At 41.5% G+C, this 17,661-nt stretch overlaps 1 protein-coding gene across 1 annotated transcript in view; it reads right to left on the bottom strand.

Moving 5' to 3' along the window:
- LOC145391362 (uncharacterized) overlaps positions 1–17,241 on the bottom strand; it is a 91,800-nt gene extending 74,559 nt beyond the window's left edge. Inside the window, exon 1 of the mRNA XM_080265960.1 lies at positions 17,176–17,241. Coding sequence (XP_080122086.1) covers positions 17,176–17,241 — 66 coding nt within the window. The remainder of the gene's footprint in view (positions 1–17,175) is intronic.
- Between the last annotated feature and the right edge of the window lie 420 nt (positions 17,242–17,661).

Raw genomic sequence — 17,661 nt, forward strand, 5'->3', positions numbered from 1 at the left:
TCAAGGGATCGCCAGCGGAATCATCCTAAATTAGCCTGAGTGGTTTCCATTGACGTTGGTTGACAGGCTCGATGGGGGATGATGGGATGGTTCGTTTGTACGCCCCCACCCCCCATGTGTGTGTGTGTGTGTGTGTGTGTGTGGCGTAAGAGGCAAGACTAAATTCTGTGTGTGTGTGTGGCGTAAGAGGCAAGACTAAATTCTGTGTGTGTGTGTGTGTGTGTGTGTGTGTGTGTGTGTGTGGCGTAAGAGGCAAGACTAAATTCTGTGTGTGTGTGTGTGTGTGTGTGTGTGTGTGGCGTAAGAGGCAAGACTAAATTCTGTGTGTGTGTGTGTGTGTGTGTGTGTGTGTGTGTGTGTGTGTGTGTGTGTGTGTGTGTGTGTGTGGCGTAAGAGGCAAGACTAAATTCTGTGTGTGTGTGTGTGTGTGTGTGTGTGGCGTAAGAGGCAAGACTAAATTCTGTGTGTGTGTGTGTGTGTGTGTGTGTGTGTGTGTGTGTGTGTGTGTGTGTGTGTGTGTGTGTGTGGGGTCAGACGAAAGAATATTGTGTGTGTGTGTGTGTGTGTGTGTGTGTGTGTGTGTGTGTGTGTGTGTGTGTGTGTGTGTGTGTGGCGTAAGAGGCAAGACTAAATTGTGTGTGTGTGTGTGTGTGTGGCGTAAGAGGCAAGACTAAATTGTGTGTGTGTGTGTGTGTGTGGCGTAAGAGGCAAGACTAAATTGTGTGTGTGTGTGTGTGTGTGTGTGTGTGTGTGTGTGTGTGTGTGTGTGTGGCGTAAGAGTAAAGACTAAATTGTGTGTGTGTGTGTGTGTGTGTGTGTGTGTGTGTGTGTGTGTGTAATCCTGTCACTACAATTTCGTCTTTACGAGTATATTATAATACTTGCTTCTACAACACACTTTCAGTCAACTTAGAGCAGAGGTTTGACAGCGACATGTAATGGTGTATGATACGTTGTGTGACAGGGGGGCCTCAGGGAAGGGAGTGTCTGATCTATACCCGGAGTTGGATACATTAAAATATAACTGGAATAATCTTTTTTTCATTACTTTAATAGAATGGCGTCTTCTTTTTTTTTTTTTTTTTTTTTTTTTTTTTATTACTCAGACAATTTTGGTGTAGATTTTATTCCCTATGTCGGGTACGGTTGTTCTTTCTCTTCCGTTTTAGAGATAATTATGGTTAAGGTGGTGGTGGTGGTGGTGATGATGATGATGATGATGATGATGATGGTGGTGATGTTGTTGTTGCTGTTGTTGTTGTTGACGATGATGCTGATGATGATGATGATGGTTCTTTTTTGTGAGAATTAGGGTTGGAATGATGAGGACTGTATTCCACTGGCTATTGCTAAGAACGTTCCTTCTATATTCTTTTCTTAGCATTTACATCTATATAGCAAAATTATGTCTTTTTTGTGTATTGTTCCTTCCTCTTTCATCTTTGGTTTCTTTTGCCTCAGGTTTACACATTCTCTCTCTCTCTCTCCCCCCCCTCTCTCTCTCTCTCATTTTACCAGAAGACCTTTTTTTAAGTGTCTGGAAAAAATTAAAACTTCTTCTAACTTAATTTCCAGCTAAGTTACTGATGAACTGGAAAGAGAGATAGATAGATAGATAGATAGATAGATAGAAAGACAGATAGACAGATAGAGAGAAAGAGAGAGAGAGAGAGAGAGAGAGAGAGAGAGAGAGAGAGAGAGAGAGAGAGAGAGAGAGAGAGAGAGAGAGAGAGAATTCCTTTGATGCATTTTCTGTTCATTTTATAGGCTTGTGTGCGCGTGAGAATGTGTGTGTGTGTGTGTGTGTGTGTGTGTGTAAATTGGCAAGGCGTGTTTGGATGGGTATTAATGCCTCGATATCAGCAGTTCGTGAATTGCATAAATGTTTAAATGATTTTTTAGAGTTTTCAACATTGCAAAGAGTAAAATGCAGAACTGTATAGGCTGGATTTTACCATTCTCTCTCTCTCTCTCTCTCTCTCTCTCTCTCCACTTTTTTTTCTCGCTCCTCTCTCCTCCTCCCTCCTACTCTTTTCACATTGTTCATTCCCCTAAATCCTCTTATTCTTTTCTCTTCTTGTTTCATTCTCTCTAGTGAATTCACTCTTTTTCCTTCCCTTCCTTCCCTCCTTCTCTCTTCCTTTTCTTTCGGTACTCATCTTCCCTCTCTTACTCATCTGTTCACTTCCTCTTCTTTCTACTTTTACACCTCTTTTCCTCTCCTTTCCTCTCCCTTCACTTTCTCCCCTTCCTTCTCTTCCTTCTCTCCTGCCTTCCCTTCCTCCTCCTCCTCCTCCCCATCCTCCTCCTCTCCTGCCTTCCCTTCCTCCTCCTCCTCCCCCTTCTCCTCCTCTACTGCCTTTCCTTCCTCCTTCTCTTCCTCCTCTCCTCACCTCCCTTCCTTCTCTCCTTCCCCGACTTCCTTATTCTCTCCTTTCCTCACTTTCTCCTCCTCTCCATCCCTCCCTTCCTGCTTCTCTCCTTCCTCCCTTCCTCCTCCTCCTCCTCCTCTCCTTTCCCCCTTTCCTTCTTCTCTCCCTCCCTCTTCCTCATTTCCTTCCCTCCTTTCCATCTTCTCCTCCTTTCTTCCCTCTATTTCACTTTCTTCTATCTTACCCTCATTTCTCTTTTCTTCTCTCCCGCCCTCCCTTCCTCGTCTTCCTCTCTTTCCCTCACTTCTCTTCCTTTTCTCCTTCTTCCTCTTCCTCTTCTTATCCAGCACCTACAGAGCTAAATTAAATCACTTACCGTTAAATAATAATAATAATAATAACAACAACAAAATAATGATAATAAAAAAAATAATAATAATAATAAAAATGAACGCAAAGTAGATATTATTCGACAGGGTACAAACTTCCACCTTGTCATTCCTTTGTATTTTTGTTAAACGTCTGTATTATTCATAGCATGTGTTTGTCTTTCAGTCAAACGCTTGTGTTTTTTGTATAATAGTTGTGTGTGTGTGTGTGTGTGTGTGTGTGTGTGTGTGTGTGTGTGTGTGTGTGTGTAACTAGGTGGGATTTTTGGTGCGATCCAGAGAGGGTTTATGTTAGAATCTTTCTCAAATCGCTCTCTTTCATCTCTCTCTCTCTCTACATTCCCTCCCTCCCCCTCCCCTTCCTCGGAACAACCTTCACTCCTCGACATTTTAGATAGTCTAGACACCCTACGACCATGAGAGAGAGAGAGAGAGAGAGAGAGAGAGAGAGAGAGAGAGAGAGAGAGAGAGAGAGAGAGAGTGTTTTCAAGTTAAAGTTGTCCAGGAGCAGCAGAAATGAACTGACTAGCCCATATACGCAACTTGAGGTCCACTGGCAGCATGCATCCCAAGTGGACACTGTGGCCCACGAGCTCTTGACATTATTGGCGATAATTACATATACATGGTGAAGCGATCGATTCCAATGGTCCCATATAGAATCGTCCCTCAACTACTTCTTTGTCTCACTAAAAGACGATAGTTGACTGCAAGAGAAGGGTAACATGAAGTCTGTAGTGCACAGGTTTTACTCCTCTCTGAACCTTGTGACACAGCTGCAGCAATAACAGCGGCAGCTACAAAAACAGCACCAGCAACAACAACAGCACCAGTAGCAACAAAAACAACAACATTTAGGGTCAATTTTCTGACGCTGTGCGGAAGGATCAAAGATGCCACAAGCGCCAACCTCATTGAATGGCTGCCACTCCCTCACCTTTGATCTGGATAATACACTTAACCAGTATTTCACCCACTAAAGCGTCCTATTCACATTGTATTCTAACCTGACCTAAAATTTCCGTCTCTTCTTCTTGAACACTGGGTTGTTAGCAAGAGATTAACACTAGAAAATTATACGAGTCATGAAGAAATGCTGTGAACAAGATGTAAAGCCATAATCTTACTCTGCCACTGAGGTACATAAAATAAGATGCAAAAGGACAAAAATCTGGGCCAAATTAAGGTAAAAGGACTATGTTTAGCCTGGATTTGTCGGCTGTTCTAATGTCGGATCTTAGGGAGACTGGTGTCTTGAAAGAAACGCTAATCGATCTCAAAATCAGTCAAGGAGCGAAGACTACATTCAAGGCACTCCCGCTGTCTTAAATATGATTGAAGCGGGATTACTCTGCTCTTTTCACCATAACCTGTCACAGATATTCGTAGTTTTGTAGCTTCCCTCACATAACTCAGTGGTATATGAAGACAGTACTACGGCGCTACATCCTGTCCGTAGGACTTTATAACTAGTATCATATCCTAGTGTCAGTCTATTGTTGCAGTTCAGCATTGAAGAAGGAGAGATGGCAATTCTTGGCCAAGCTAAAGTAAAAGGAGTATAATCTGGCGTACCGAGACTGAACAAGGTCGCCATATAGACTCCTGGCTGCCATTGCCCACCATATATGGCGTCAGTGCGAGGCCGCCATCTCAGTCCTTATTCCGATCAAGACCAAGGCCCGTATTCTCGGTGGTTAAGGAAGCTCCCAAACACCTCTTCTTTAGCTATTTATTTTTGGATATGGCTGATTAATATCTTTCTGTACTGTACATTATTAGCGCAGAGTATGACGATGTTGGAAGGATTTATATAACAAGGAGGAGGGTAATACTGTCCAATAAGCAAAATAATTGGCTTAGGAAAAGGTGTTAGGGAGCGTTCTTACCAGAGGAGAATCTGGTACAAAGAAAAGGGGCTGACACTGTGGCATATTCACTAACAGGCGTACGATCAAATCCATCTCGTAAGTCAGATTTCTTATTTTACGAGGAAATATAAAAAAGGCGGGAAATTCTGCACTCACCTTCCATTGCGCTCCGGAGAAAGCAGATCTTAGACTACACTGATTTTCTTCCAAGGTTTGTTTTGTAGGAAGTACAAGAGAAGGAGAATGCACAACTTTCCAGTGTCTTTTGTTCCTCCTATAAAAAGAAATCTGCGTTACGAGAAAAGGTGATTGTAATTTAGAAAGATGATTAAAACTTAGGAAGGAGACTCAGATTGTTCATAGATAAGAGGGAGGGATTTTTTTTTTCACGAGAGAGAGAAAGAGAGAGAGAGAGAGAGAGAGAGGGGGGGGGGAGCTGAAAAAAATAGTAAAAGAGACATCTTGAGTGACAGGTTAAAACAAGGTAAGTCAGGGTAGGCAGAAAGAAGAAGAGTAAGGCACAAGCCAGCCAAAGTGAGGAAGAAGTATGAAGAATGAAAGTACAAGTGAGGCAAGCTTAGACACGGTAAGGCAGGGTAGGCAAGGGGTGAGGCAGGAAAAGGCAGTGATGGAAAAGAGTAAGGCGGGAGGGGGGGGGGTGAAGCTCTATATGTGAGGCAGGGGTGAGGCAGGGTATGTTACAGAGGCAGGGATGTGGGAGGGGCGAAGCGGAATATGTGAGGTAGGGGCGAGCCAGGATATGTGAGGCAGGAGTGAGGCAACATATGTGAGGCAGGGGTGAGGCAGGATATGGGAGGCTGGGGTGAGGCAGGATAAATGAAACAGGGGGTGACGCAGGGTATGTGAGACTGAGGTGAGGCAGGAGTGAAGCAGGATATGTGAGGCTGGGGTGAGGCAGGCAGGCTACACCCTCAACACCCCTCCTTAACACACAGCCCGAAGGCGGAAGTGCGTGCTGGCAGTGAAATTACTTTAATGATGTATAATTATAACAGTGATGAGATGGTGATGTCATTAATTTTTTTTCTCTCTTTTTTTCTTTTTAAAGATGGAGGTTCTGGAGCGCTTTTAAAATGTGGTTGTATGTGTGGTTGTTTGTTTGTATGTGTGGTTGCATGTGTGATTGTATGTGTGGGTGAATGCATTACTTGTCTGGTTGCATGTATGGTTGTAAGTGTGATGGTATGTGCGGGTGTATGTGTAGGTACAAGTGTGGTTTGTGTGTTTGGATGACTGATTAGGCGTTTGTGTATTTTTTATGTTCTTGTGAGGCTCCTTGTGTGTTTGTGTGGTTCTGTGTGCGTCTGTGTAGCTAATTTTGTGCATATGAGTGTGGTTGGTGGTGTAATAGTGTTTTTGTTACCAGAAGTGTGTAAGAGCCATATTGTTGAGGAGTAAAATAAAAAATCCCTTGTCATTCTTCTAGATCTAAGTATATTCAGCATCTTTCATTCTTTATCTACGAGGATTCTGTTCTTGTTCACGCCAGGAATTCCCCCGCCCTTTAGGAGAGACTTGGAGAACTAGATAAGGTTAGTTAAAGCCTCTCAGATGTACAAAGTTTGCCTTGAGCAGCATAAAAAACGTATGGAGGAAGCATAAACACGCCAGTCTGAGGAGTCATGATAATGGAAAAAATTGATATTCTTTCGTTTATTTTTTTATATATTATCATCCTTTCCTTATATACTGAGGTAGAGTAATCCTAAGCATTGCATGTGACATATAATACAGTGCTATATATTAAAGTTATTATTACTGAAGTGCTCTATGCAGAACTAAACTGAGAGGTAGGGAGCCTTCTAAACCCACTGGAGTAAAGGTTTAAGTGCTTTTAAGTGGTGGTGTGCATGTGTTTATGAAATATTATCTGTGCTTGGATGTGAATAATAATAGTAATAATAATAACAACAACAACAATAATAATAATAATAATAATAACAGAACAACAGTGACAACAGCATTAGTGGTAGAAGCAGTAGAACAGTAGTAGTAATAGTACTACTACTAGTTGTAGTATGAAGAAGAAGAAGAAGAAGAAGAAGAAGAATATGAAGAAGAGAGAGAGAGAGAGAGAGAGAGAGAGAGATGAATGAGCGTGTAGGTGTAGGCGTTGGTAGTGAATGAAGATGTGAAAGTCTCTCTCTCTCTCTCAACCCATTTAGTACAAGAGATTTTTTCTATCTATCTATCTATCTATTGCCAGACGCCTCAATCCCGTTTGGGGTGGCCACAAACAAATCGCCTCTAAGTCGCCCTGTCCCCCGCCATTTCACTGCCCTGCTCCCAACTCACACCACCCTCTCTCATATATCTCTCCACCCCATCCCTCCATCTCATCCTCGGCCTCCCCCTCCCTCTTTCCCCCTCCACCTCACTCATATACACTCTCTTCGTCAGTCTTTCACCCTCCATCCTCTCCACATGGCCAAACCACCTCAGTGTATTCCTCATAACGCTTCCTATCACATCCACATCCACACCACAACGTTCCTTTATATCCTCATTCGTCAGCCTGTCTCTCCACGTGACTCCACAGGCTCCTCTTAAATAACTCATTTCCACTGCTCTCACTCTTGACTTGTGTCCTTCCAGCAATGTCCAAGCTTCACTTCCGTACGTTAGAGCTGGTATCACAATACTGTCATGTAGTAACTTTTTCACTTCCATGCTCACTTCCCTGTTTCTTATCACTGCTTTCAAGGAACCAGCAACCTTTCTTCCCTGCTGTACCCTTTCAAGCACTTCACCCTCCAAACCTCCATCCTTACTCATCACACTACCCAAATACTTAAACGTACTCACATTTTCCAATTCCTCACCATCCAACCTCGCTGTACATTCACTAACTTCACCTCTCTCAAAGACCATCACTTTACTCTTCCCTACATTCACCTTTAGGTTCCGTTTCTTACACACTCTCTCAAACTCATCCACCAAGCCTTGCAGCTCCCCTTCGTCTTCACTCAACAACACAGTATCATCTGCAAACAACAGCACAGGGAGTTTCCAAACACTATCCTCTCTCACCAGGGCCACTCCAACATCCACTAATCTACCTTGTACCTCTTTTATTACCCCATCCATGTACAGATTGAACAACCATGGAGACATGACACATCCCTGTTTCAAACCAACTTTCAAAGAGAAAAATTCACTTAGTTCACCATCCACACGCACTGCAGCCTTCGCACCATCGTACATACTCTTCACAGCATTCAACAACTTCCCATCTACTCCATATATCCTTAACACTTTCCACAATCCTTGTCTATCCCAGTGCCTGGGATCTCTCTTAACCCTTTTCTATTCTATCTCCAGACGATTTTATTCAGCTTATGAGTGACTTCTCGAACTGGAGGGGTTTGATATGGCCTTTAGTAACCCCTTCATTACTAGACGTCCATTCTAAGCTGAAATACAAATCGTCTGGTGATAGGGAGAATTAACTTATATAGGAAGTAAGTCACTCTCACACCAAAGCAAAATTGTTCAGCGGCTTAGCAAAATACGTGTGTCATCAAACTGAACGACGAGAAATCACTCCTAGGCTGAATTAAATTGTCCTGCGTTAAAAAGAATATTATGATTAAGATTTCTCAGAGAGAGAGAGAGAGAGCGAGAGAGAGAGAGAGAGAGAGAGAGAGAGAGAGAGAGAGAGAGAGAGAGAGAGAGAGAGAGAGAGAGAGAGAGAGAGAGAGAGAGAGAGAGAGAGAGAGAGAGAGAGAGAGAGAGAGAGAGAGAGAGAGATTTCTAAGTAGATATTTAGACTGCTTAAGTCCTTCAGGCCGATGACGTCTTTTCAACCCCGTTCAGGACTCTGCCGGACGAAGTAATTTCCTTTTAGAATGTGACACTTTTTTTTTTTTTCCTGTTTTCTTCGTGTTATTTCTATGCGAGTTTATTCATCTCAGTGAAAATTTCTTGCAATGAAGGAGTCAGAGAAAGTTTTATTTTCCCACCTTAGTTCGAGAAATCCCTCTTAAACTTTATAAAACCCTCTGGAGATAACAATTTCAAAATCAAGAAATGCCATCGGACTGAAGATGAAGGTGAAGAAGACGTCATCTGAAAACAGTGACGGTGTTTCCAGGCGATTCTATCCATCTTTGGGAGGCGGTCTGGTGCTGGGGGGGTTTATATCTCACGACTCTAATTATGTTTTTACTCCATTATTTTCGAGCACAGAGTCATGGCTGCTTGGCTCTCTGTTTATCTGCTTTTATCATCTACTTTTATTATCTAATTTTCAGTTCATATTTTCTTATTTTCTTCGATGCAGTTAGGTCTTTTCTCGTTTTCTTTTTTTTTCTTTTTTCTTTTTAATTCTCGATACCTCCTGACGATTTTATTTAATTTGAGGGAAAACCGCTTGCAGTTAACCCCCTTCATTCGGGTGGCTTTTTTTCAGAATCTGCTATTTTCAGACGATTTTATTACCTTTCAAATAGGCTTCTCGTGCTGCGTTGGTGGGTGAGGATTGCAACTTGCTCCTCCAGCTCCAAAAAGCCTCTCCACCAGCTGAATAAAATCGTCCGGTTCGTGGCCAGAACAGCAGAGAATAAGACATCGAGGTGAAGTAGTAATTAAAATAAGTTCCAATAATTTCTTGTACTTTATTCTTGCTGCCACCAGATGATATTTATTTAAGAGACAAAGGGGTTTAATAATTGAAGGGGTTAATAATGTGGGCTAAGTCTCCCCAGAGCTAAGGGAAAAAAAAAACAATCAGGTGGTGGGAAGAGTCAAGTGAAATATACCTCATAGGACTGAAAAGGTTAGCTCATAGATACTGTTGCCAGAGATCATTATTAATGTGTGTGTGTGTGTGTGTGTGTGTGTGTGTGTTAACTATGGCAGCCTAGTCTCGACTGCGATGGATGAACGGTAGCCCAGGCCATGGGATCTTGTCTATCGTAGGTCCGAGATTCTGTTGACGAATCATATACGAGTATTTATAGTATATGCCGGGCAACTTCAGCCTTCAGTCCACCGGGTTTACGTTTAAATGAGGCTAATGCAACAACAACAGCAATACCACCACCACCAACAACAACAACAACACCATACACTACCACCACCACCACCACCACCACCAGCATCACGGAATGGGGCTAATATACCAGCTCTGTACTGTCGCCCGCGTATATATTTCCGTGTGATATACCGTCACAGGATGAACGAATACTAAAGAGTCCCACAGCACAGGATATACCACAGCTAACTCCATACCAGCTTCACTAATTTTCGTATTCCCTTCTTGTTTTCGTAGCCCTTGTGTCCACTGTACCCCTTTATTGCTTCCACCCTCCTCCATTCCCTACATATCGAGGCGGGAAATGAGAGTGCCTGTTTCCTTATCACTATATCTTTATCTTTAACATTCTGCGGGTCTTATGGCTATTACTTATACATTTAGTTATATCTTAATCACTCAGGTTTCTATGACTCAATGCTGAATAAAATCGTCTGGCGTTTCCTAGAATAAAATACGAGAGGAGGGCGGCCATTAGAGGATTTTACGACTCACGCTTAGCTTAAAAAAAAAAAAAAGACAAACTCGCTTATCATTAGCTGGAACAGAATGCTAGAGTTGTTCCGAGCACAAGAAGGTCAGCTTATTTATTTACTTACTAGTCTAATTTGCCACGACTGCATTTCCTTGGTCAGTAATGAGGGCCCACAACAAGGCCGTACGAATGACTCCCTTAGCGATGGTAATTACACGCTGCTTCTTTAATAACACCTAACTCACCCTGATGGACGACCTTGTTTGTGTGTGTGTGTGTGTGTGTGTGTGTGTGCGTGTGTGTTTCTTAACCTTTTCGAGGTCGTCCTTTTTATCTCATTCGCGCTATCTCGGCTGAACAGAATAATGAGGAAGAGAAAGAAGAAATGTGGTGTTCTGTGTTTGTGCAGTTATGTGTGTGTGTGTGTGTGTGTGTGTGTGTGAGAGAGAGAGAGAGAGAGAGAGAGAGAGAGAGAGAGAGAGAGAGAGAGAGAGAGAGAGAGATACAAGGAATAAATAACCACTAAGCGAAATATTTATCTCAGAGAGAGTGTGAAACCTAAGGAACAAATAAACACTAAGAGCAATATTTATAACTCTCTCTCTCTCTCTCTCTCTCTCTCTCTCTCTCTCTCTCTCTCTCTCTCTCTCTCCCCTAAGCTTAAGAATACTAATTAGACCCACGTACTGCATTTATCACTGGCTCTCAAATTAACCTCCCTCTTAACAGTTAGGAGCTAATTTAGAGAAAGTGTTGGCTTGGTGGGGAAGGAGTGAGGCTGCATGCTCGTCGGATTAGTGGGCTCCCTAGCACCTTTTTCCTAGCGATTTATTTCACATTGAAGATCCTGACCCATTCAGTCCAGTGAAGTATTTTTCTGTTAAGGTTCAGTCAGACAAATTATCTCAGTTTAGTCCAAAAAAAGAAAAGTTAATGTAAAATATAATTCCTGTTTGAAAAGTCCCTCCAGCGTTGAATAAAATGGTTTGGTGGTAATAATGATTAAATTGAAAGTATGTCCTTGACGTGAATACATTAATATTTTCTTGTATGTGACTTGCTTTCTTTTCATAATGTTGAGTTTTCATATATAATGTGTATATTTTGAAAGGAATAAAAAAATAATAGTAGCAGTAGTGGTAGTAGTAGTAGTAGTAGTAGTAGTAGTATCAGTAATAGTAATCGTAGTAGTAATAGCAGTAATATAATAATAATAATAATAATAATAATAATAATAATAATAATAATAATAATAATAACAACAACAATAATAATAATAATAAGAGGAAGAAGAAGAAGAGGAAGAAGAAAGAGAAGAAAAAAAGACCTTGTTCGTGGCGCCAAAAATTGCTCCACATACTTCAAGTCTGGTCTAATTAGATTCTTGCATAAAGCCAAAATCTTACTAAGTTTTAAGAGTGTTAATGGGTAGCGGAGTTGGTTTGATGATGATGATGATGACGACGTTAATAGTAAACCGACTTTGTTCTTAAGGGTGATTATGTGGGTAGGCAGAGAGAGAGAGAGAGAGAGAGAGAGAGAAATGGAGAAATGAATTCCCCGAGCTATAGCCCCGCTGGGGTTACAGGAGGACGCTACCCCTCCCGGCAAGAGAGAGAGAGAGAGTTAACAGCTGAACCGTACGAGTATTCTCCCCAACTTAGCAGGCATTCTAGCACCTTATGATATCAGTTTGTTTTTGCATATAGCAGGTGGAATAAGTCAGCTGAGTAATGTAAGAGAGGTATATGGAGGCATAATTATACAGCAGCCAATGAATACAGAGCGAGTATTTGGTGAGTGATGAATAGGGTAATTTTAGGAGTGATGGGGGAAGCGCGGGATTTTGTAGCACACGGAAAAATGGAGAACAGAAAAATGGAGAAAGGATGTGAGAGGGACTGCAAGGTATTTATGGCACGTATGGAACTGGAAAAAGCTTATGACAAAGTGAACTGGGATGGATGTAAAATGCTGCAGAAAGTTTTTATGATGCATATTTTAGAGTATGTGGATCTTTTTTGAGTGAATCCGTATGAGAATTGGAAAAAGAAAAGTTTGTGTGACGTCCTCATGGGTATGGATGAGGTTATGAAAGAGATTAGTACTTGCGGGGTGGTGATGATAATGAATGATGAAGGGTAGTGTCTGAAATGTGATGTATGCAGGGATGCTTGTTTTGCTTGCTACCAGTGAATAGGAACTTGGAAATCTGCATACTCAAAGTTTCATCAGTGTCTACGAGCACTGTATTTTGAAAATTAATATATGTGGTACTGTCGGAAGAGGGTGATTCTCAAGGTAATGTTTTAGTGAATGGAGACGGGCGTGATGGGGTGAGAGAGTGTAATGGTCTTGATGCAATGAGAGGAAACTGAGGTAAATGTACAGAGACTGGAAAGTACAGTGGAACAGGGAAGGAAGGTGACTAGATCTATGAAGACCTTAATACTAAACAGAGGTCCGAGTGTTGAGGCTGCGAGAGGATTGTGTGAAGATGTGTAACTCCCCACATCAACGTATGGGTGAGACAGTTGGGTATAACATGACAATGCAGAGTCAAGATTAAAAACAATGAAACTGGCATGGTTGTGGAATGTGTGTAGAGTGTGTAGAATGGACTGGATTAAAAGCAGTGTGATCAATGAAGTATGTGGCGTGAAGAATCTGCTTAAAAGAAGGTGGAAGAGAAACTGGTTAGCCTATATAGTCATATGCAAAGAATGCTGTCGATAGGGTGGTGAAAAAAGTTGTATGTAAGTGTGAAGGCGGGAGGTGGCGTGATAGGTTAAGCAAACGGTGGATTGACATGTGTGAATGAATGTGCATTAAAAAAAAAAAAAAAAAAAGAACATCGAGGCAGGATAGGCAAATAAATCGCCAAAGAAGAGGTACTTGGGAGGCTTCTAAACCTATGAGAGAGCGGCCCCTTGACCAGACTGGAGTGAAGGGGTCCGTTGAGTCTCATGGCAGCTTCGATGAGATCACTGATAAGGCACCTTTAAACTGAGATGGAGCTGAAGACAAGATGTGCTATTGCGGTGCCTTAGGTGGAGCTCACCACCATCATCATCATCATCATCATCATCAGTAGCAGCAGCAATTTCATAATCATCATCAGTAGCAGCAGCAATTTCATCATCATCATTAGTAACAGCAGCAATTTCATCATCATCATCAGTAGCAGCAGCAATTTCATAATCATGATCAGTAGCAGCAGCAATTTCATCATCATCATTAGTAGCAGCAGCAATTTCATCATCATCATCAGTAGCAGCAGCAATTTCATCATCATCATCCGTAGCAGCACCAATTTCATCATCATCATAAGTAGCAGCAGCAATTTCATCGTTCTTATCAGTATCGTAGTTTTTATTTCACTCTGGAAAACTGGAGGAGTTGGATTCATAAGAAGGATAAGGAAAGCATAAAACCAGGTGACCTATGAACTGGTTGCCCACTGAACACTATTAGATATGGTATTAAGTAAAACAATAAATGCAGGAGAATTATCTATGTGAAATACACTTGCAGATTAGAAATAGAAGAGGGTCAACATGCACGTCGATAAACAATACACAATCATAGGTAAAAGTTAGCCGACTGTTTTCTGCTGTGGCAATGGAAAGAGCTACGTGAAGTATTGTTTTGCGACGGCAGTATGAAGCTTACAAATAGGGAGTGTGAGAAAGAAGGATATTCTCTGTTCCCTGGGGAGAAATGAGAAGTGTGGAAGGCAAGACACAATACTGGCAGAGGGCTGTCAGTGAACCTTTGCTCATGGCTGTACACACACTCGTCACTGTACAATCCAGATCCCTTTTTCAGATTCATGTGCGAAGAGGCTGTAAGCGGAATATCCAACTGTACGAAGTTGTTAAAGATACACAGAATAAAATAATAATAAAGGCAGGGGAATTATCAGCAGAGCTCATAGTGAAATGGGTGAGGGATGAAGAAACCACAGAATTGGATGAAATGTCATCAATGCCCAGCCAAATAGATACTGGTCCTAACTACAGTAGGACAGATAAAGCACAACAGCAGGAGATTATCAACAGTGCCTAATGAAATGGATGAGAAATAGGGTAAGGAAACCATCAGTGTAGGAGAACTTTCAAAAGAGTGCACAGTGACAGAAGTTTCCATAGGGGTGTATCATTTCATTGGACTTTATGTTTAGCCGTATATTTTATTTTTAACGGCTCAGCATAAGTACTGCATGTTATTTTATTCTTGCTGTTAGCAGATGATTTTACTCAGCTTGGAAGTGCGTCCATGTAAGAAGAGAAACAATGGAAGCTATACTCAAATCCTTCAGTTCAAAAAGGGTCTCCTAAGTTGAAGTAAGTTCCCTGTCAGTAGCAGGAAGTGGAGAAATAAGTGGCACGATTAAAGAAAGTTAGTTTTTACTCTAGTTTGGTTGTGGAATGTTTGATAGATGTAAAAGTGAAGATAAAAGTGCAGACAAGCTATCTTTTATACACCATATATTCTTGGAAGCTTGTGATCATGGCACCAGACACCTTAATATTCAAACTCTTTTTACTTTAACTTGGCCTAAAATTGCCATCTTTCCATCTTCACTGTTGAGTTATGATGATGGATTAGAAATAGAATATGATGTTATTTGCGAAGAAATGCTATGAAAAGGGTGCACAGCTATAGTACTGCCTTTTTTTAGCCATTAAGCAATGTAAAAAATGACGAAAATCTAAGCCAAGTTAGAGCAAAATGAATATAGTTTCATTGGTAAGTGTTTCATAGCTGTAAAACTAAAGACAAAAGTTCAAACAAGCAATCATACACAAATTTTGGTCAAAGAACGTTTATGGATACGGCACCAGACACTTTCATACTCATTAGGGCTTAGTTGTAAATGGCTCGGTGGTTGCAAAAGTAAAGTATCATATCTAAACAAACACACTTATACATAACATAAAGCTCAGTCTAGTTTGATTATGAAGTGTTTAGTAGTTGCATGAGAGATTATAAAACACAAGCAATCTTATACACAACTTAATCTTTATCAATCTTTATCTCGTTTGATTATGAAGTGTTTAGTAGCTGTATTGGTGAACATAAAAGCAAAAAACGAGCAGTCATGTATACAACTTAAACTCAGGAACGTATGTGAATATGGGAGCAGACAGTTGACCAAGACAGATCCTTCTCTTGAGGTGACGGATGCTGGGGCCCTGGGCTGGCCTTTGATCTCCTTCTTTCTACTTTTTCTTCTTCTCCTCCTCCTCCTCCTTTTCTTCTTCTTCTTCTTCTTGGGCTTCATATTTGGGTATTATTTTCTTTTCTCGGCTGTTTCTCCTCCTTCCTTCTATTCTTCTTTCTTTTATTTTTCTTTTCCACGTTTAATCTTTTTACATTTTTTTAATCCTTTGACTCCTCTTTCTCCTCCTTTTTCCAGCTACAGGTTTACTCACACTTGACATGATACGACTGCAGCACTTTATAATTTATGTTCAAGCTGTCTTTTACGAATCCTGAAGGGCAAAGTTAATATTTCGTGGGACCGAGGAGAGTGACATCGCTAGGGAAATGACTTTACCACCCTGTGCGTCACTCGAGGGTACAGGTGTATATGGCTTTTGGAATGTAGGGTGAGACGTACGTATGGAAATTATGTTGGATTAGTTGTTATGTTTTTGAGAGAGTGCGTATGTCATCAAGAGAGCCTCGACAGGGTATGAGCGTGTGGGAACACATGAAAGGACACACTGTTCACTGTTGCACCCAGCGTATTAGTAGGAAACATGATGGTTATGCCGATGACGAATATAAAGCCTTGCCAACCTTACCCCTGCTTTATTGAAGAGTGGTGTTGTTGCCCCTGCCGTTCCCCAACACAGAGTGACCTTATCGTTGGCCTAACCTATCCCCTGCCCTAACCTTGCATCCTCTATATAGTGGTGAAAGCCTTTGTTTCCTGGGCATTGGACCCTTCCTTAATAGACTGTAAACAGTATACATGAGGCACAATACTTTTGTCTTGTACATTCTCTTGTATATCATATAAACTATATCATCCAACTATACCAATATTAAAATATAATAAAAATTTTTATTTGCACGAATATTGTATTTTAATAAGACCTCTTCATGAAATATGCTACAAATCTCAGAACCGATACAAAGTAAACATTATAAAAGCATTTTGTTGTTGTTCATGCACGTTAAAAGTCGGCGAAACCACAATATCCGTCCTTTTGTACCCAAGGTGTGACATTGACCAAAGAGGATTGCCGGAACTTTGCCAGTGCGATAAGCGTGGCCGTGTCCAGTACTCGGGCCACTGAAAATCCAACACCTTCAGTCCTCAGTGTACACCAACAGTAATCAACAATTCCCTGTCTCTTGACTATTTCATCTCTAAGGTTCATTATAAATGTTTCATTTTCGTCAACTCCAAATATTTCATTCAGCAGAAAGAGACTCGACGTATTCAAGGAGTTAAAAAGTGAATTATTTCAGTGTGTTGATAGAAGATCAATATCTCAGTGTGATTAACTCCTGGCGGAATGCAGCAAAGAGGAACCATACGCAAGGAGTTAATATTTAGTGTACCCCAGGGCTTACACTCACAAACTACAGATGATGATCCCTGAGGTTATGTAAGACTTAAATATACCCCATACTTATTACGAATCCGACTAATGCTCATAAAACTTTTGTACCTGAATAACTCAGCCATCACCTCTAAAGTGACTGCATTAACCCTTCCAGGTAACGGACGTATTTACTTTTACGGAAGTATTTACTTTTCTATTCTCGCTACTGAACCAGTGATTTTAAGCAACTCTGGAGAGTCTCGTACTACTGATGAAGTTAGAGAGGGCCCAATCTAGCTCCAGTTCTGAATACCTCTCCTAACCTGATTGAAATCGTTTGTAGGTAGCAAGAAAAAAAAAAAAAGCTAGAGGCGTCATTGGACTGAATGAGTCACCTTAAGCCTCATGGCAACATGCGTATATCAGTGCTTTCACATATGAGTATTTACCTCCTCGCCAGGCCCTCGCCACAACGCACTCCTTATGCCAAATGGTGTCAGCAAGTCATATTCCATGTTGGCAGTAGACACGTAGCTGCTTACAAAACATTGCCTCAGTTACCCTATCCCACTAGATTTTAGCTCGACCCTACCCTACCACAAGCACTTCACCCCACTACGCGACAGCTATACCTTACCACAGTCATCCCACTCCACCCCACCACAGCCTTACCCTACCACAGCCTTGCCCTACCACAACCACTAACAACTACCACAGCCATTCCAACACAGCCACCTAGCCAAAATCACCCCATCAAACCACCCACCACACCACAACCACAGTCACCCCACCGTAACTAATACAATTACCCTATAATACAGTCATCCCACCACAACCTCCACAATCACCTCACCACAACCGCCTCACTACAACCGCTCCATCACAGCCACCCCATAGGAACACCACCACAACCACTCTACCATGAGTAACACAAC

This window comes from Coenobita brevimanus, chromosome 18 (assembly GCF_032717465.1).
Source record: "Coenobita brevimanus isolate Jiangsu-jjx chromosome 18, ASM3271746v2, whole genome shotgun sequence".
NCBI classification, from domain to species: Eukaryota; Metazoa; Arthropoda; class Malacostraca; order Decapoda; family Coenobitidae; genus Coenobita; species Coenobita brevimanus.